Source organism: Cygnus olor, chromosome 7, assembly GCF_009769625.2.
Source record: "Cygnus olor isolate bCygOlo1 chromosome 7, bCygOlo1.pri.v2, whole genome shotgun sequence".
NCBI lineage: Eukaryota > Metazoa > Chordata > Aves > Anseriformes > Anatidae > Cygnus > Cygnus olor.
The window spans coordinates 1,833,417-1,854,235 of record NC_049175.1 but is presented as its reverse complement, the minus strand read 5'-3'; the positions used below and the strand labels follow the sequence as shown (position 1 = coordinate 1,854,235).

Below are 20,819 nucleotides of genomic sequence, written 5' to 3'. Positions count from 1 at the left end.
GGTCAGAAACCCACTGCAGCTCAGTGTAGTGTAGATACCCATGCAGAGCTGCCCAAGTGGTCTGAAGACGTTCCTATCTTTTAAGTAGTTGGTTTTCAGGGTTACTCCTTTGAGTTGCTGGTTCCTGTGCTCAGAACCAGCTTTGTTAAGGTGCCATCATGTCACCTCTTCTTGTGTGCTACTGAGAAACTCTTCCTCAGCAGAGGCCTGGGCTACCTCCAGCAGGCCTGATCTCCTCAGCTCCTATTTCTTACCTGCGTGCCCTTACAACCTGATAGCTTTGCTATAATATTTTTGCTGGTTCAAAATAAGTCAGAATGCTAAAAAAGTAAAGGCTACTAACTTAATTATTAAAGATCATCACCACCTCCTTGGCACCTCACAAATCGCACAAAGGTGTGAGGGGGAAAGCTTCTTTACTTTGTAACTAAGAAAAATTGTCATCTGTTTTACGGTTTGACTTGAAGCAAGCAAAAGAGTTAAACTGTTTTTATACACATTTCTATAATGCAAGACACTTTCAGTGTTTCAGGTAGCATAAAAGCACTCAAGTTAGTTCACCAATTTGCATAAGTAAAGTAGTTTAAATTATGTTAAAAAGGTATTATGACCAAAATGTTATTATTAGAAACCAACACCTTGAAAACACTAACTGCTGAAAATGTTTTTGTCTAGTTTTATAAATTATCCAAACGTTGTTCCTCATCCATTACTGACAATAACACCTGAGTGATATGCATTATGCATTAAATATTTTTAAAATCATTTAGAACTATTTGTATTAAACAGTGATAGCAGATATTCACTTAAGTTTTAGAAAATGTTAAAGTCGATAGTATGTATCAGAATATCAGAGATTAGATTATGGTAGATATCTTCAGGCAATTTTATTTATACGGAGTGGAAGGGTGGAAGACTAACCATTTTTAATCCAAAAAGCTCAGATTGTGATTTGACCCAACTGATAAAAGTCGAGATGTTCATATCTGAACTTGTCACTTAAAGGTGAACTAAAAATCTTCAGCGCTAAAGGGCAAAGAATCAAAATAAGCAAAAAAAGTATATGAGCAGGCACAAAAATTTCATGTAACTTTACTTTCAGAAAATGAAACATGGAGCCTGTAGCCACTATCTTATTTAGCTGGAAGTCAAACAAAGTCCGTATCAACAATGTGACCACACACTGGCCGTTAGGTCATCAGTGAGAAGAATTAGTGGGCAACTCTATTGCAGAAATCCAGTCACGCAACTGGTATTTTTGCAGATTCAACAGAGAGGATATGAATGAACTGTTCTCTAATTATTCTGGCAAGGCAGAGGAGGACATTCTGCACTTCATCCTCTGGTGTCATCAATTTGATGTCTTTATAACTGTTAAATTAATTTTCTGTACTTCAGGAGTCTGTTTCAGTTTTTAATCTTACAAAGATGAAATTCACCCTGCCTTACAATGTCTGAGAAAGGCCCCCAGCGCAACAAATCCATACTGATATTCTAGTGCCCACGACGAGGACTGGTAAGTGGATGAATCTGTGGAGGCTGCAGGGATTTTTTTGTTTGTTTGTTTTTGTTTTCCTGAGACACCTCATAATATTCCACAGGAAAAGCATACCTTGGCCTTCTGGGAAGACGTAAGAGTATTACTGATAAACATTTGATCTATCTAGAGACATGAAGCCAAGACTGCGTAAAGGATACCAAACCATATTCAGACAAACACCACTCCAAGAGGTAATACTTTTATATATATGTACACACTATAAACATAAATATACCCAACCCAGGGTAGGGTATCTTGGCATCCCATGATTATTTACTGTTTGCAGTAAAAATGTTATTGCTTTCATTACTCCAGCATAAACATATAAATAGAACCACAATACTGCTATAGAAAAGAAACATATTTCCTTTCAACCTTCTTCTCCTTGGTTACACCGGATTGCTCACCTAGAACCAACCTGAACTAATCCTGTCCTTTACTAGTGCAAGTAGCAGGGATTTTCACCCCATGTGAGTCACAAAAATTTCAAATGTTGGTCCAAAAAATCACGGTCAACTTATCTCCATATCCACAACTGAGCCCCATGCCAACCTTCTTTCATTGTCCTTGTTGCACAGGCAATTTTAAGAGGCACCTTGAAAGAAGCAGGCAGTTCTGGACAAGAATAGCTTCTACCTCCCCTGTAAAGCGCCTGCTACAGAACATGCAGTGGTTTATATGAATGCTGTAGTTATAAATATATAGTCTTTAAAGAAATCCTGTCTACTCTTCCTGGTTTTCACACTGAAGAAGGAGAAATGACATCAGATTCTTATCCCCCCCCCCCCCCCCCCCCCCCGTTTAACTAATATGGTTTATTATTATTATTAACAATAACAAATATGAATGGATACCAACAGACCAAACTGAAGCATCTCTATGGTATTTTAAATTGAGTTGTAATGTTTACTGCACTCCTTAGATATTACAATTTGGGTCCAACTATTCTTCTTTCTTATTAATATACTTTGATATTAAAAACCTATCATACCTATAAAAGCATCCTACTTAAATTTGCTTTTCCCACTGAGATCATGATAAAAACGTGGGAATGAAACAATGGTTGGTTACTGAACTAAAACAGCTGCTTACCACAGTCCAATTCTGTTCATGTATAAGTAAATGAGAAAATTTTGCCTTTTAGTCCAAGGAGAGAAGAAGCAAGCCATAAATGAAGTAGCCACAACACTATTATATTATCTCTCTCTTAGAGCTATTCAACCGAAGAATACTCTAACACAGAGTTAATAAATTACATTTCAAAAAGGGTGTTTTGTTAATTGATTTTACCTTTGTATATTAATAACATTCAAACAAGACAACCAAAGCTATATAATGATACCATTTGTACCTCTGTCACACTAGCATGGAGACTATTCATGAGTTCAAGGTCACAGGTAAAATAATAATAAAACCATATTGCATAAATCTAAAAAAAAAAAAAAACCTGCATGACCACTAACTTCAAATATTATAGAAATGTGTGGCAGCTACTAATTCAAAGGACCAAATAAATCTCATCATTACACACACATATTGTACTACATCATTTCATGAGTTTGAAAAATCAGTTAAGGAAACAGAAACCTCGAAGCATGTTTGCTTCTGGTCACCGAGTAATGCAAAACATAAAACTTGGGGCAGCACTGGCATATGAAATAACACTGTTTGTTATGACAAGAGAGCACGACACCCTAAACAGGAAAAAAGATGATTCTTGATTCAACTTCACTATTATGCAGAAAGACACAGTGCATTGTGTTACTGCACTGCTTTAGGGAATATGAGATTAAGTTCTTGGCTTTGTTATGACATGGTAATGCATTAAAGCGTTTACTATTTTATCCTCATTAAAACTCTTTGTAATTGATAACTAAATAGCACGACCCCATTTTACAGATACAAAGCCACACAATAAAGTTACATGCTGTTAATGGTAAACCTGGAACTGGAATTTAAGAGTTGCTAACTCTGTCTAGCCTCTGTTCTTCTGTGGCCACAATTTAATAAGTTTACTTGAACGGACCGCTTATTTACTGTAAGGACTTGTGACCTTGGCCAAGCTCCTGTTGCCTTTAATCTCTGCTCCTGACACTAAAGGTAGTACATTTATCAGAGTTGGGAGTACCTGAATGAAGCTGGTCTGGAAAAAAACTCTTCGCACTCTCATACTGCAGCCTTACTTTGTCATCCATTGAGCATATGAACTTTCTGTGAATGAAAAAGAAACAGAAAAAATAAATATGTTTCATAAGGGAAAGAAATGATTTAACGGGTAACTCTCTGGTCTGCTAAAGACAAAACAAAAATTAAAATTAGATGAAGAAGGGTGTGGGCTTAGTTCATTTTTATTCCTAGTCTCCTTAAATTCTTTAACTTTTGAGGGAACAGGCAGCCTTCACAAGAAGACTGGCTTTTGTTCCCTTAAAAATGTATCTTCACTGGCACAGATGATTCCCACAGGGAAACTTTTACAATGCACAATTTTCTTTCTTAATTTTTGCTGTTTTCTATACAACTCGTGTTCCAAAAACTTGCCAGAGAAAACAACAAACATGCAAAAAACACATAAGAAAACACATTGAAGCTCGAAGAACAAGTTTTCACTGTTCAACCCCTCTTCATGTAGTGAAAGTACTGGCTGAGAACAAACACTGCTACAGACCTTCGACTACTGCCTTTTTTGTTTGTTTGTTTGTTTGTTTGTTTGTTTTTTGTTTGTTTTTAACAGGAAACTTTGTAAGCAGATTTTCTATCATCACCCCATTAGAAACGCTTTTCCTTTTGACACTTTGTAGGTTTTTTAACTTACCATGTGATTTTTTTTCCCTCTCACCTTAGTGGTGGTGGCTAACTCATTTTGTCTCACTAGACCACAGGGTAGAAGCAGCTATAAGTTTGGTTTTATGTGAACTCTGTATTTCCTAATATTCGGTGTGTTTTCTCCCTCTTCTTTTCTTTCTCTAACACCAGGTAAGCCACATAGCACAACAGTGAGCAAAGAGGTGAGATTCCGGTTGGAATGATGTAATGCTGAAAATTAAATTTACACACAACTGTTCAGAATCTGGGTCATAGCTGGGTCACCTCTCTGAGTGGGAGGCAATCCAGCAAGGAGCACTGGATAATGATTTCTCTATGCTGAGGCCCCTTTCGTGAAATATAGCACAAAGCCCCACCTTGATATCTGAATCTAATCTGATTCAATGCGCGTAACTATTGGGACCGGTGAGGGGTTATATTATTTTGTTATACTCTGTGCTATCTCTCCTTTTCTTTTGAACCTACTAGCACCCAGAAATAAGCTTTCCAATGTCTGAACTCTTACCCAGAGATAGCAGTTTAGATAAGGGCCGGTTGGCTGAGGCTTTTTACAGAACATAGCACACTGCTTAGAGGTAAGGGGGAAAAAAAATGTTTCTTGTTTCTTGAACAAAGAGGAGGTTGTCTTGGTTGCTCCTGGACTGTCTCCTCTAGCCAAGGCTATTCTTCCCCAGCCGTATTTGTACAAAGTGCTCATTTCCTTCCGGGTACAGCTATCACGCTCCTTCGCAACCTCGAAACGAGCTTTGTGTAAGGGCTGCCGAGTGGGCTCCTCCTGGAGATGGTTGGAAGTGCCTGCACCGGGCCTTCAGGGGAGGCACAGGCTCATCTAAGTGATTCAAGCTGGTGGGATGGGCTTTGCAAAACACCTGAGAGACTGAAAAGCAAAACAGTAACGTTGAAAGGTAAAACAACCCTTACCGTCTCCTTCTGCAGTGCCAGCCCTTGATCTCTCGCATATTGCCTTGCCAATGAACTTGCACTCTACCTGCAAGATTTCCCGCTGCCACATGACAATTCCGCACTCAGCCACAGGCTGACAACCGCGGCACCAGGAGAGCGGCTGTCAGGGCCATTTTGCATGAAGCACACGCAGCTCCTACCCAGCGAAGCCCTAATGTGTTGATTTACAGAGTCCTCTTGGCTGACATGGGAAAATGAGTCTGGTCATGGTTGATTTAACATTTTATGGGCAAAGAGTCAACCTGTTATAGTAAGTTTGGACTACTGCGAACATTTTACACATTCACACGCGAGTCCACGGCAGAAAAGACTCAAGACGCTAAGCGATTCCGACGCCCGCTTCGCTCGAGCCCTGCCGAAAATTTAACTTTGGTTAAGTTGCGATGAAGTGCGGACGGAGGCGCAGGGCAGGGGCCGGAGGAGCTCGAGCAGAGCTCGGGGTGGCTGCGGGGCGCAGCGCCCGGGGCTCTCCGCTCCGCGCTGCGGGTCCCGATGCGGGTCCCGGCCGGGGGGCGGGCTGCGGGCGGAGCGCAGCGCTGCGACTCCGCCCGCCCCGGCGGAAGTGGCGGCGGCCCCGGGGCTGCCCGGCGGCACCAGACCCGGCCCCGGCCCCGGCCCCGGCCCGGCCCCGCTCCCGAAGCGAAGCAAAGGAAGCGCGGGGCAGCCGCCGGCTTCTCCGCTCGCCGCGGCCGGCGGGCAGGGAGGCGGCGGGGAGTGCGGCAGCTCGGCCCCGGGGCGCCGGAGCCCCGCACCGGCCCCGGGAGAGCTGCGGGGAGCCGGGGCTCCGCCGGTCGGAGCCGGGACCGGCTCTCGGAGCGGGGTGCCGGGAGGAGGAGGAGGAGGAGGAGGAGGAGGAGGAGGAGGAGGAGGAGGAGGAGGAGGAGGAGGAGGAGGAGGGGGAGCGCTCCTTCATCGGCCTCGTGGGAATTGCCGGCGGGCTCCCGTTTGGTCGGTTTCACCTCCTCGAAACCGAGCGGCCGTACGCGGCACTGACAAAATCAGTAAAACTTCACCTTCGACTTCATTGATCTGAGCAGACAGGCAGAGATTTGTACGGTGTTCAATTTAGGGAATTAAAAAAAATCACTCCGCTAACAGCATTTGGTACGTTTCTAACCCATATGTCACCTCGGTGCTTTAAATAATTATATTTGCATGCAGGGAGTGATTCATAAATATGTCAGGATTGTGAAATATAGGCAGGCATTTCAAACTTTCTATTTAAAAAACATGAATTATGGCCGCGAAAAATGTGTTCCCATTTAAGGGTGATACGAAGTATTTGGTGTCTAGTACGGAGGCCCATCCATCATATAGACAATAAAGAGAGTTTTTGCCTGACGTTGGAAATTTATGGTTGCCCTTCTCTGCCCTAATAACTCAAGCATTGTGTCAGCCTGTGACAGCCTTTGCAGAAAAACAGCAACCCTGTTATCAATCAAAAAGCCCTTTTACATTTTTAGCAAAACTCTGATCATCCAGACACCCTTTTAATGTATATATTACATCATTATAGATCATTCTGCACTTTTACTGCAACTCAACAAAATGATCCATCACTTCAGGACAGTCCTGATGAACACTGATGTAAATTATTTGCACGTCGCTAGTACAGTACAAAATGAAAAATGTACTTTAGGTGGAATTAATTTTAGGGTGTAAAAAGCTGAAGATGAAAGCGGCTGGGATTAGAAGACACCTAAATGCATCATTAGGGATGACTGAAAACAAGCTAATAGTTATTAAAATTAAGATTATTTTAACCTTTTCGGATCGTGGACCTAGGTTGTTTCGAGGAGATAGAGAAGATGCAGCGCTCGCTTCTTCCTGCCCCCACCCTCGCCCCGACGTGGCTATCTTGTAATTACTTCAAGGATTATTGTTCATTTGGGTGCCTAGATGAGGTTAATTATTGGGGTTCCCGTGCCTTTTCCAGCCATAGCCTTAAAACTTTTCCGCCTTTATAACAAGACGTTGCTCCTAATGCTGTTGGGGACGCATCTGGGTGATCCGTTCAGTTTCCATAACAAAGTTGTCAATAAACACTCCGTGCCTTTTGGATCCAAGCGAAGAAGCTAAAGATCGCCTCCACTTGTGTGCCATGGTTAATTTCTGAAGGATTGCTGTAACCAAATGTGTGCGGAGTTAGTTGAATTCTCTCACGTAGCCTCCAGGCTTTCGCAGAAGATAAACACAAAGATGCCTTTATGATTGCTGAGCCTCAATGATCAGACCAAGGTGTTACAGAAGCTAAAAGACTCCTTTTCACTCTTAAAATGCAGACAGCAAACACTAGGTCGAGTACACGTGCACGAATTAGGAAACGTGTTCGCTTGCTTTCGGCTGGTCGTTTTAATCGCGGTACACTCAGTAACCTGAAAGGCAACTAAAAATCTCTGCGCTTCGCAGGAAGCAGCCAGCCTTTGCCGTGCCACCAGACTCGTTTGGCTTGCTCTCGCCCTCTCCGTCGAGAAAATTACCTTAAGGCTTATTTAAAATAAAAGCTGTTTGCATAAAAACCACCTTAAATATGAAAGGGGACACTTTGGGAAAGTGGTTTACCCTTTGGTAAAAGTGTTTCAACACGGGCGTAAAAATCTTCACACTCGTACATGAAACTCGCAACGTCAATAAAGGAATCTATCAAATGGCTTACAAGAGAAGGGCGGTTTTTGTTAGGTGTATTAATCGCTTCCTTCCCCCTCAGCGGAACAAAAGGAGGATAACTACACAAACTCATTCGAAAACATTTTAGGAGGAGGTATATTTCCGAAAGCAGTAAGCAAACAAACAAACAAAGTAATTTGCTGCTCGATTAGGAAAAATATCACAGCCAAATAAAACTCGTGTTCACTTAAACGTGACTATTATTTTGAAGATGGCTCTAAAATTATCTCTGCTTATAAGACGATTACCTACGTGTCATGCACAGTAAAATATATATCTCATATATATTAGGAAATTAATTACAATCATAAGTGTAAATATTTTCAAGTACTGTGCAAACAGAGGAGGGGTTTGGAAATCTTGCTTTCTGTTGGCAAGCATTCAAACTATTTGCTTTAATAACATTCGGGAAGAAATGCCCCACACCTCTGCCAGATACCTGGGCAGATGTATCAGCTATTATCTGGGCACATGCAGACTCACATGCAAGAAAAAAAAAAAAAAAAAAGAAAGAAAGAAAGAAAGAAAAAAGGAAAAAAAATCCAAAAGTTGCGAATTCGTAGTTTGGTATTTCTCATAAAGCAGCATATTTCTCATCCGAAGTATTACCATCAGGGGAGGTTAAAAAAAAAAAAAAAAAGGGAGATGCATCGTTTACAAAAATCGATTGCAATGCATCATACCTTCATAAAAGCCTTGGGGTAGACGGTGAAAGGCAAGCACTACCAAAGCAAATAAAATTGACGCGCAGGACAGACAGGTAGCTGAAACGCGCTATGCACAGAAATACAGCACAGGCACAACTCAGCAACTGTGTTTCTGTTAATTAAAAGCTTAACCTTGTTCTAAAGCGATAGAAGAGAGCGGGGGTGGAAAGGGGAAAAAAAAAATCGAAGGGCCTGTAGGGTTGTTGCTGTTCAGTTTAAAAGACTAAACGCCCTTTACCAACATGATGTACAGAACCTGACACTAAAACGGCAAGAGAGCGAGCTCGCAGATCAGGCATGCTGGTGCCGAGGTTTCCGCAGTTCCCTCTCCCGAGGGAAAAACAGGCAGTCCGGGTTTTTTGGCTGATCCCGACCAGGCTTTGCAGTTCGCCAGCCTGACCTGTCAAGCGGATTATTTTAGAGGGAGATTAATAGGGGAGGCGGGCTGCAATAATAATCGTTTTGTTTGATGTGACAACTTTGATAGGCGTTGATTTACTTACAAACTGATAGGCTTTTAATTGAGCGCCTCCATCCAGCTTGAGATGAAAGGAAAACCGCATTGAAAAGCTGCCCGAGTGCCCTCGAGCCTCAATACTGATTAGCCATCTCGACAGTGAATAGTTCAAGGCATTTTCAAACTTTTTTTGCGCTCTCGCTCTCCTCTCCTCCTCAAATATATGCCAGCCCACTCCTTTTTAAGAGAAAATAAATCATTTCCATTGTGTGCAAATAAAATCGACTTGACATGCTTGCCAATAGCTGGTAGGTAAAGGAAAGTGTGGACTGGCACTTGTTAATTAATTCCTCCTTTGCTCTCCTTTTTTTAAGTTACAATTTTCCTTTGTAAGAGGTGGAAGACGGGTTCCAACCCTCACTTTTTGTTGTTGGTTTTTTTTTTTTTTTTAAATGGAGAATAAAAGCTACAGCCACTAAAACTTCAACAAGACTGCACAAGTAAATGCCAAAGAGCAAACCGTCTGCGCGGACTCATTAAAGACGGATCCCTCGCAAAGGTAACGAGCAGGACGGAATCCATCTTCTTCAGCTCAAGAGAGGCAGAAGGCCGGCCGGGGCCGAAGCCAGCCCACGGCCCGCTTTCCACGCATGGGCAGCCCCAGCCCGGCGAGGGGACCCGCGCAGAGCCCGGGGATGTTTCAGCGCTGTTTTTTTTTTTTTTTTCTTATTTTATTTTACAAGCTTTCACATAAAAAAGTTTACAGTACCGAGTGTGATTTAAATCTCATTTCAAAGGCTCGGCGGAAAAATAAATAAATAAATGAAAAGCTGTCCTCTGAAGTTACTGCTTAAATGACCCGCTAGGGCTCTTGCTTCAGCCGCGGAGCTCGGGGTTCGCGTTCCTCACTCCCCTCGCCGGTGCGCTGCCTGTTTTACACATGTCCCGGGGACCGCCTCTGCTTCCCTGTCTCGGCAGTCAAACAACCCCTTCCCGAAATCCCCCTCATCTCTGCAAGAAAAGCGAGAGAAGGGAAAATGGGGAGGGGGAGCCTTCCCACAGCTGACTCTACCTTAAAACAATTAATCTTTAGTCTTTCACCCTGGGAGGCAGGATAAATACAACGAGAAAACAGATAGGAGTCTCCCCGGTCCTGTAAGGAAAACAGCTGTTCCAAGCACTTTAATGCAAATGAACACAAATGAAGGTTTCAGCTTTTTTTTTTTTTTTTCTTCCAGAGTTTTACTGCACTCCATTTATCAATTGGACTTGACAACAAAAGAAAGAACTGGGCGAAAACCTGGGGCAGATTCAAGTCACTTCCACTCTGTATAAAGGAAGGGGGGGGGAGCTCCTTAAGGGCAAGTTGTAGCTCTTGTCAATCCTACAGCAATATCATTTTTATACAACGTTTCTTTCTCTGCTCTCCCCTTCTCCCCCCTTCCCCCCCAATCCTTTAATTTTCACTCTTTTACAGACGACCGCGGCGACTGCGAAATGAAAGTACGTTTATGAGTTTCCACCGCAAAGTTCTGGCAATAAGCTCTCTGTTTTCAGAGAAAACTCAGAAATTAAAAAGTTTGTTAAAATTATCTTTATAGAAGTCAGGGGAGTTCCGCGTATTTACCCTATTCTGCAGACTACGTTGAAAGAGTGAAGTGGTTTTAATAAAAGACAGCAGAGGTACTTACTTGGCTGCAGGATTTAAAGGGTACCGCTTTACGGGGGGGGGGTGGGGAGGATATCTAGGAAAACGTGCCTTATGTCTACCTCGTAAGGAAAGAAGATCATTAAAGGCTATCTGATCCATCTGCTAAGGGGCTGGGGGAGATCGGTGTTTCGAGGGAAGAAAAAGGACTTGGTTCAGCAGATATAAAGGCGAGAAAGTGAAAGTCCTTCCTTTCGCCCACCCCTTCCAGGATCAGCGCCTGTTCTGGTCGGAGTCCAGGTCAGGAATTGGACGCGACCCCTAAAGCACTTGCCTTGTTCTTCACTTGTCAAACGTGTTTTATCTCTAAGTGACCTTTTTGTTAATGTTGTAGATTGTGTGGGCCACCATGTCAGATCCGGAAACAAAAGTAAAAGATTGATTAACACATTTTGCCTGTGAAAAAAAAAAAAAAAAAAAGGAAAAAAAACGTTATGGGATGAGGAAATTGGGGGGACAGCGGGATGGAAAGTACAAAGGGAAAACAGACAGGCGGGCGGGGGCGCGGCGGCAGGGCTGCGGGCTCCGCTCGGGGCTGTGCCCGGCGCCCCGGCACGGCTCGGCCCGGCCTGCCGATGGTGCAGGGCCGCGAGCCGGTGGTGGCGGAAGAAGGGGAGCAGGAAGAGGAGGAGGAGGGTTGGGGGGGGGGCACGAAGCGGTGCGTGGAGGCCCCCCGCCCGCCGCCGCCGCAGCGCCTCGGCTCCCGCCCGCCGCGGGCGGCACCGCGTAGGCCGCCCGGCGCTCTGCAGGTTCTCGGCCGCCGCGGCCCGCTCCTTGTCGGGCGGGAGGGGGCCGAAAGAGCCCCGCGCCCGGCCTCGGGGCCCGCAGGCGGCGGGGCCGTGCCGCGGGGCCGACGGCAGGGTGGAGGGTCGGGGGCCCGGCGGAGCCCCTCGGTTGCCACCCTCGGAGCCGTGCGGCCGCCCGCGCTAGCTGCGGAGGAAGGAAAAGGCTGGCGGCCGCGTGATGTGAAACAGAGAATTAACGCCCAGCCCGTCCCGGGAGCGAAAACAAGGAAGGAGGGGAGGGGAGAGGGAAGGCGGACGAGAAAGGGAAGGGAAAAGAAAAAAAAAAAAAAAAAAAGAGCGAGCGAGAGACCATTAAAAACAGCGCAAAAAAGCCCCAGAAAAGGGAACGTCACATCCCCTTGACCCTCCAATCACCTCGGGGTCCCATTTGATTGGAAGGCGGCAAAGGCTTTAATCTCCGGCTAATTCAGCTGCTTTTGAAGTGAGTTTCTCCGCCAGATCCCGGGCTGGATGGGCAGCGGCTCGCAGCGCAGCTGAGCGGCGGAGCGCAGCGCCCGGCCCCGCTCAGCCCCGCCGAGGGCAGCCCGCAGCGGCCCCGGGGCACGGCGGCACACGCTCGCAGCCCCCCCGCCTCCAGCGCAGCCCACGGATTACTCGGCTTTTTTTTTTTTTCCTCCTTTCCTCCTCTTTCTCTCCGGCCAGCTCCCCCTCGCCCCCCCGCTCCCCACCCACGCCCTCCCCGCCGGAGCGAGCCGCAGGACGTTTTATGGTTGTTTTCCCGCTCGGGGGGCGTGCGGCTTTTTTCCCTCCCCGCCCGCAGAAGGCGAGCGAGCCTTTCCGAGTGCGAGCGGCGCGACTTGCCCCAGTTTTCATGCGAGGTTTTGGGTCATGATCACATCGCCCTCGCTTTCTGCTCCGAGAAGTAGTAGTAAGCGCAGCAGCAGCCTCAGCGAGCCCGGAGGCAGCCCCCGCCGCAGCCGCAGCGCCGCCGACCTCGCCGGGCCGCCCGGGCACGCTGGGAATAGCGGCAGCAGCAGCAGCGCCGCCGCCAAGCCCGGCTTCCACGCCGTGCCCCCCTCGGACCCGCTACGCCAAGCCAACCGCCTTCCCATCAAAGTCCTGAAAATGCTCACGGCGCGGACTGGACACATTTTACACCCCGAGTACCTGCAGCCTTTACCCTCCACGCCCGTCAGCCCCATCGAGGTAAGGAGCCGGGAGCCGTCCCTGTCCCCCCCCAGCCTGCCCCTGCCCGGGCGCTCGCTGTGCATGGCGCCCGCTCCGGCCAGCCGCCCCGGCGCTCGCCTCCGCTTCGAGACGCGCTCCCACCAGGAAACGGGCTCCTGGCCGAGCGCTAGCGCCGGGAGCCGCTCCTGCTTATTGTTCCCATGTTTGCTGGGCTCGTTCGCGAGGCCTTTTTAAACAAACTTCCCATTTTTCTCTTTTTGTCTTTTTCCCCTCCTTTTTTTTTTTTTTTTTTTTTGAGAGAGAGAGAGAGAGGAGGGTCGGGTGGAAGGAAACGACCCGCTCTGGGGTCACGATCCGGCCACGGAACTCAGCGGCGCTCGGAGCGGCGACCAAGCGGGCTTCTGCACGGAGAGTTTGGGGCGGGGGCGCGCGGAGAGGGACAGGCTGAAGCGCGGCTGCGGCAGGCCGGCTGTTTCGGCTCCCCAGCCCTACGTGCCTTCGGACTTGGGGGGCCCTATTCGGCCCTTTTCTCCGGTGTCGGTCCCCCTCCGCGTAGCTCACTGTGTTAGGGACCGAAACTCGGAACGGAGTGGGGGGTGGGAAGGGTGTGTCCGTGGGAATGAATGATTTCATCGGGGTCTCTGCGGAGCGAAGGCGCTGCTCGCCCCTGGAGCCCGGCTCTTCGGGCTCTGTTTATAAATAGTGTCAGCAGTCAGGGCGCAGACATGCTGCAGCCGCTCGAGTTCCCGGCCGGCTTCGTGCGTCTGCCCGCCCGGCGCGATGGGGAGTCGAAGGGCGAAGCTCGGCGCTGCCCGGGCCGCTGCCCCCATGCCCGAGGCGGCCGCGCTGGGCTCGCCCGGCTCCGAAAAGCCCTAGCCCTCTTTAAAGGCTTTGTGGAAAATGGTGCATGCAGGGGAGGGGGCTGTCAGGGTGATGAATGCGCACGAAATTGTTCATCGCTTCCAGGCTGTTCCCTGCAAAACGTGCGGGACGAGTGTCCTAGGTACGCTCCGGGTTTTTGCTTTTTTGTTTGTGTTTTTCCCCCTCCGTAGAACCCCCCATTAAACCTCTGTCTTTATGTGTGCCCTTCTGATTTCTGCAGCTGGATGCGAAGAAGAGTCCCCTGGCCCTTTTGGCACAAACTTGCTCGCAGATAGGGAAGCCAGACCCGTCCCCTTCCTCCAAACTCTCGTCGGTCACCTCTAATGGCTCCGGAGGCGACAAGGACTCCAAGTCGGGCCCCCTGAAGCTCAGCGACATCGGCGTGGAGGACAAGTCGAGCTTCAAGCCCTACTCCAAGCCGGGCGCCGAGAAGAAGGAGCCAGGGGCGACGGGCTGCGCGGGCGTCCCCGCCACGGGGGTCGCGGCCGGGGAGAAGTCGGGATTCCGGGTGCCGAGCGCCACCTGCCAGCCGTTCACCCCAAGGACAGGCAGCCCCAACTCCAGCGCCTCCGCCTGCTCGCCGGGGCTGCTGCCGGCCGAGGGCAAAGGCGGGGAGGACAAGAAGGACTCGGAGGGCTGCGGAAAGAGCGGCAGCTCCGGCTCGGAGGGAGGCCCGGGCACCACCAGCATCAGCCACAGCCGGATTAGCGTGAGCTGTGCCGGGATTAACGTGGAGGTCAACCAGCACCAGGAGAGCGCGCCGGGCTCCAAGCCCATCGCCTCGGACTCCGCCTCCTCCTGCAGCAGCACCACCGCCACCTCCTCCACCTCCGTCCTGGGCTCCGGACTCGTAGCCCCCGTCTCCCCCTACAAGCCGGGCCAGACCGTCTTCCCCCTGCCCCCGGCGGGCATGAGCTACCCGGGTACGCTGGCTGGAGCCTACGCCGGCTACCCGCCGCAGTTCCTGCCGCACGGAGTGGCGCTGGACCCCACCAAATCCTCCAGCCTGGTGGGAGCCCAACTGGCCGCTGCCAGCAGCCTGGGCTGCAGCAAGCCGGCGGGGTCGAGCCCTCTGGCGGGCGCGTCGCCGCCCTCGGTGATGACGGCCAGCCTGTGCCGAGACCCCTACTGCCTGAGCTACCACTGCGCCAGCCACCTGGCCGGCGCCGCCGGCGCCTCCTGCGCCCACGACCAGGCCCTGAAGTCCGGATACCCCCTCGTGTACCCCACGCACCCCTTGCACAGCGTCCACTCCTCGCTGACCGGCGCCACGCCGCCCTCGCTGGCCGGCCACCCTTTGTACCCCTACGGCTTCATGCTCCCCAACGACCCCCAGCCGCACATCTGCAACTGGGTGTCAGCCAACGGACCCTGCGACAAGCGCTTCGCCACCTCGGAGGAGCTGCTTAGCCACTTGCGGACCCATACTGCCTTCCCGGGCACCGATAAACTCCTCTCCAGCTACCCCAGCTCCTCGTCGCTGGCCAGCGCGGCGGCCGCGGCCATGGCATGCCACATGCACATCCCCACGACGGGCGCTCCGGGCAGCCCGGGCACGCTGGCGCTGCGCAGCCCGCACCACGCGCTGGGACTAGGCAGCCGCTACCACCCCTACTCCAAGAGCCCGCTGCCCACCCCCGGGGCCCCCGTGCCCGTGCCCGCCGCCACGGGACCCTACTACTCCCCTTACGCACTCTACGGGCAGAGACTCACCACAGCCTCGGCGCTAGGCTACCAGTGAGCGCAGGCGGGGCGGCTCCGGCGCAGCCCGGGGCCTGGCGGGGAGGGAAGGGAGCCCTCCGAAACTTTATAAAAGTTGGAAAGGAAAAAATAAAAAAATATTAAAATCGGACTTTTTATAAAATGGTGTTCATTTGAGGACTGGATCCATGAGCACTGTATTTATTTATGTTAGCTTCAAGCGGGACAACGACTCATAAAGTGCATTACCTATTGAGCTCAGTTAAGTAAAAGTGGAACACCCATTGTAGAATATAAATAAAAAGATAGAGGTCTTCTCTTTAATGTTACTTTAAAATTGCTATGATTGTATTGTACGTTCTTATTTAATGTCTCATTGAAACAAAAAATTTACATGCATGTTTGTTACTAAAAAACAACTCGCAATTTGTCAGTTATAATTTCAAATTGCAATTATTTTTAAGGTGTATACCCTTGAAAGAGAATTGGTATTTTTTTGTATGTATTCTGGAAGAAAAACAAAAACAATTCTATTCCAAAAACCTCATTTGCCTTATTTTGTTCTTTAAAAGGAACATAACTATTTTTAATTTTTAAGTCCACCCTGTAAAAAGGGTTAAGGTTTACGTCATGTACTAAAATAGACAATGTATTGCTTTAAAGATTAAAATTCCGTATATTTGATGTATTAAAAGGTTTTACTTTTTTTTTTTTTAAATATGCTTTGATTCTGTTATAAACCCGAGTAGGTCTTGGATGGAGGCGATTGCTAATTTCTCCTTAAGAGTTTATTCAATTTTAATTAAAATTTAAAAAAAAAGTTTTTTTTATTGTAACCCCAGGGCTCTTTTTTTTTTTTAAAGAAAAATCATAAGTTTTTTTTTTCCCCTCCACTTCTACTTCAGTAGAATTCATAGGCACGAAATAAGAAAACTAAGAATCGTTTACATCTCTTTCACTTTCCTGAGGAAAATTAACTTAAAAAAATTACTGTGAAAACCGTTTTCTTTTTAAACTGGGTTTCAATTAAAAGACTTCGTTCTTTCTTTAGGAAGAAAACCGGGGAAGGCAGGACTTATTTGTAAAAGAGTAAGAAGATTATCCGAAAGCTTTTTACAGTGTAATGCGTAACCATTCATCTCCTTTTCTAAATGAGAAGTTCAGAAGTAATTGGGGAAGCGCTACTTGATCTCATCCAGTTATTTTCAATTTCTTTCTTCAGTTCCTACCGCAGCATAAATGATCATCAAGTTTTTGTTTTTGTTTTTGTTTTTTTTTTTTTAAATAAAAAACCGGACGCTCTGAGAACTCCTTTTCTTTTTAAAAGGAAGGGACGGGGAGGAAAAAGACCACAACCAACCAAACAAAAAGAAGCCCGTCCGCTATTCAGCCCGAGTTTGCTCTCTCCCGAAGCGCAGTGCCAAACTCGACGTGATGCCGAGAGGGGCTGCCCCTGCCCGTGTCGCCTCCCTGCCTCCCAGCTCGGGCTTCCCGGGGCCCGCGCCCGGTTCCGGCTCCAGCTCGTCGGCCCGCGCCCAGGTAGGAGCAGGGGGCTGCGCCGCGGAAGCCCGAGCCGCCGCCGCAACCGCGGGGAGAGCGCTTGCGGCCGTGGGAAGCGGAAGAGCCGCGCTCCGCCGCCCGCTTGCCGGGAGAGGCGCAGGCGGAACGGGCGGCCCCGGCCCCACAGCCCGGCCGGCCCCACAGCCCCACGTCCCGGCCGGCCCCGGCCCCGGCCCCACAGCCCGGGGGAGCGGCTGCAAGCGGCGCCGTGCCGCGACAAAGCCCGGTGCTTTCTCCCGCGCTCTGGAGCACCCACAGCGCAATTACTGTTCAAAGTTTCCCGTGGTACCCAGATGCTAATTAGCCTAATACATTTACTCGCGATAATTAGTGGAAGTTAGCGGTGATGTGCAAAGCAGAGAAAAGCGGGCGGCTAATGAAGCTCCAGCACCCGCCCGGCCGTCCCGGCCCGGAGCTGGGCCGGCGGTGCTCGGCTGTTCCGCGGCTCTTCTGGGACGCGGATCCGTAACGGGCACGGGAACTGCTTTAACCAAATGCCTCTTTTTTCCCCTTACATGGGAAAAGGACCGGTGCGCGGCTCTGCCTTAGGGAATGTAAATGGAGCTCTCGCCGTGAACTGATGAGCTAGGGGAAGGGAGGGGAGGGCAGCGCTGCGACCCGCGCCAGGCAAACTTCGGCGACCAAGTAGGACACGACCCCGAGCACGGCCAGCGGGGCTCTGCGGCCCGGGGAGGTGCCGGCGGCGGTGGGGCCGACCAGCGAGCCGGGGCAGCGGGAAGGGCCCGGCCTGCGCCTCGCTGCTCGCCCCCGCCGCTCGCCCCCGCGGCCGCAGCCCCAGCGGCGCGCCCGCCCCGCTACGGGGCTCCGAGCGCCCTTCGTTGGGGGAAAATCGCGTCCCAGGCTGCGGCTGGGAGAGCGAGCGCGGCTAAAAAGCACCGCAGCCACACAGGCGCACTGCTTCCATGAGCGTTTTACGGTTACAGCTTTCTACCAGATGCACCTCCGTCTTGTCTAGCTAAAATCCATCAGCCGTCAGGTGTGGCGGGCCTCGCTGAAACAGACAGCGAGGGAGATCTCTGCGTGCTGGAGCCCTGATCGCAGTTTTGTGCATTTCGGCTCTGGAAAGTTGTAGGCGAGGATTTCTGATGCGAGTGCTAAAAAGAACACTTAGCATTATTACTGCTGTTTGGCTCAGGTACTGTCACCGACATAAATGAAAAATTAAGAGAGCTTATTTTACATGTAGCATGGTGGTGGTAAGGAGGTCTCTCTTCCAGGCTTGTTAAATATTTGACCTGGCAAGTGTCACGTAGGATTTTTATATTAATCTAGGAAATTTGCTATTTTTTCTAATAGAGATTGACTTATGGACGCTCATGTTTTTAGGTAAAAGGGTTGCATTTGTTATTTTATTCCCCCGTTCTTACTAGCTGGATGGGTTGTGGAGTTGACAGCAGCCGCTGGTCCATGCCATCGAACTAAAATAATTTCACAGTGAAAAACCAGCTCGAGAGGACAAGCAACAGAAGGGCAAAACCCATCAAAACCCCAAACTCAGATCAATCTGACCAGAGTCAGGCATACATTAGTTTAATTTAAACAGTTTCATCCTTCTCACAAATCTTTTCTGAACATTAAAAGATAAACTCATGTAATATTTAAATCAACTTTTGTCATATGCTAAGTGCAACTGAAGAATCAAAAAAAAAATTAATGAATTTCCATCCGCTCTCAAAGGCTTACTCTGGATGCCACTTCGACAAAATACTTCTGATAAGCAACGCTTAGAAAAGAAGGGTTCTGTTTATCTTATCTATGGGGAAATGTAATTAAGCTAGTTTTATGAAACAATAAAACACCAGACTCCACAGACAGCAAAGGAGTTTCTGCAATATATCCGAGCCTATATGGGCATATGTAGCTTGGCTTACACGCGCAAGGCGATACCAAACACATACATACATGTTTGTTTCCCTGATTTCAGAGTGCAAAACGTACGCTGGAGCTAAAATACAGGGGTGCCTTTACGACGGAAAGATTTTACTCAGCGATAGGAGGCTCCATTTTCTAAGACTGGAAAGTCACTCACTGCCCATCCCCTGCCTTCGAAACTACCCTCGGTACAGCAAGCAAGGTACGCGCAGTGCGAGGACTGGATCTGACTCTCTTCTCTTTACTCTGAGTTTTTTCCTGAACTGTCCACATCTGCACTCGAAATCACCCAGCAAGTGGAGTCCTGAAAGGCCCAAGCTTTCTGAAACAAAAGTAAATGTGCATTCCTGTTCTGCAAAAACGTAGATCTTCATAGAACTTCAGTCTTTCATATTTAGAAAGGACGGAGAGAAATACTGCCTTTCTTTAACACTACTGGCTTTCACTCCAGGCACTTAGTATAGCACCGCTCAGTATCCCCTCCTCACTCCCCCCCCTCCCTCCCCCCAAAACAACAACAAAAAAAAGGAGAGAATCTAAAGTTGGAAAACTGCTGGAGGCACCACCATCAAATCGCCTTTCCATCCAGATTTTGAGGAGCATTTCAGACCTTCCTAGCCCGTCACCCCACGATCCCCTCTGCGCCCCGCAGGGCAGCCCGCACCACTTCGCGAGCAGACCTGCGGCAGACAAGCGCTCGTTCGTGACCGGAGGTGTCTAATCCCTGCTAAGTCTCTCTCGCAGCTCACTCTGAGGGAGTTCGGGGCACATTGCCTTTTTTTTTTTTTTTTTAAATGCAAAATGTTGCAAAGAAGTAGAAAGGTGTCAAAAGAAAAAAGACGGACCCTGAAACCGTATGCTCTCACCTCTTTGGAGGTGGACTGCTTTGGCAGCAGAGACAGGACTGAAATTCGAACAGATTATACATTTGGATCTGTGCATAAATACGAAGAGACTGGTTTGATGCTGGGTATTTCTCCATCAAGATCAACCAGGTGCTGCTGCTGCGAGACTCCCATCTCTGGCCGCTCGCTGTGTGCGTGTGTGCACGCACAACGCCGCATGGACTTTGTTCTCCCTTCACGTCTGAAACTCATCAACCGCTCCCCCCTCCCAGCCACCCCGTCCCCTCTGTGAAAAAAGTAAATCCGTTCAGGCTTTTAATATTGTAAGAAGCCTTGTGTGTATTTTTTTTTTTTTTTAAATCTTCAAATGAATTAAAGACAACCTGACAATGCTGTCATCTGTCTTCAACGTCACATCAAGGCAAGAAATAATGATAACAGAGCAGCAGAAAGACGCCCACTGAAACCTGTAGGATATATATACACATATACACACAGGTATATGTATGACTCGAAAGAGTTTGAAAGAACGAAATTAGATTACCGTTCTTAGTCTACCGCGGTAAGACCGTCTAATGTTTTATTTTTTTTTTAGCGACCACTCTGTATTTCCCGGTTTATTTGCGAGGACGATCCGAAACCCTTGTGGGAAGGGGTCGGAGGGCGAGCTGGCACCTCTCTCGCTCCGAAACCACGGCGGTCCACGCGCAGCACCCGGCCACCCGCTCCCCCGCCGCGGCTGCGGGTTCTTGCCCCTTCTCGGGGCCGCCGCCCGGAGCGGAGCCTGCCTGGCGGGGACCCCAACGGGGACGGAGCCCCGGAGCCGGCTTCCCTTTGTCTGCGGGGCCCGGGCAGGCTCGGCGAGGCCCGGGGCCGGGCTCCCGCCCGCCAGGCGGCGCTGCCGGGCCCCGCGGCGGGGGCAGCGCAGGGGCAGCGGCGGCCCCGAGCCGCGGAGGGCGCCGGGCTCGGCCGGGGGGCGGCGGCGCGGAGCCCCGGTACCCGGGCACAGCCCCATGGGCAGAGCCCCCGGGCCTGGGCCCGGCCGCAGCCCCAGCCCCGGGCCGATAACATCGCCTGTGCGGGGCAGGAGGAGCCGTCGAGCTCAGCCGCGGGGAAGCAGCGCGGCGTGAATGGATTTC

At 49.4% G+C, this 20,819-nt stretch overlaps 2 protein-coding genes across 2 annotated transcripts in view; one reads left to right on the top strand and one right to left on the bottom strand.

Annotated features, from left to right (window-relative positions):
* Positions 1–11,261, bottom strand: part of LRMDA (leucine rich melanocyte differentiation associated) — a 691,516-nt gene extending 680,255 nt beyond the window's left edge. The window contains exons 1-2 of the mRNA XM_040564606.1: positions 10,849–11,261; positions 3,669–3,751 (exon numbers count right to left, since the gene is read on the bottom strand). Coding sequence (XP_040420540.1) covers positions 3,669–3,710 — 42 coding nt within the window. The 5' untranslated portion in view covers positions 3,711–3,751; positions 10,849–11,261. The remainder of the gene's footprint in view (positions 1–3,668; positions 3,752–10,848) is intronic.
* Positions 11,262–11,745: 484 nt separating this feature from the next.
* On the top strand, positions 11,746–19,343 carry ZNF503 (zinc finger protein 503). The gene is made up of 3 exons (XM_040564604.1): positions 11,746–12,817; positions 13,902–16,921; positions 18,888–19,343. The coding sequence occupies exons 1-2, from the start codon at positions 12,500–12,502 to the stop codon at positions 15,420–15,422; spliced, it is 1,839 nt and encodes a 612-aa protein (XP_040420538.1). The 5' UTR covers positions 11,746–12,499; the 3' UTR covers positions 15,423–16,921; positions 18,888–19,343.
* Positions 19,344–20,819: the final 1,476 nt, after the last annotated feature.

Bases quoted from the DNA above. Each gene is read 5' to 3' on its own strand.
- ZNF503 (XM_040564604.1), top strand. From the start codon at position 12,500: ATGATCACATCGCCCTCGCTTTCTGCTCCGAGAAGTAGTAGTAAGCGC. The intron at 12,818-13,901 runs GTAAGGAGCCGG...TGATTTCTGCAG, and splicing joins CGCCCGTCAGCCCCATCGAG to CTGGATGCGAAGAAGAGTCC.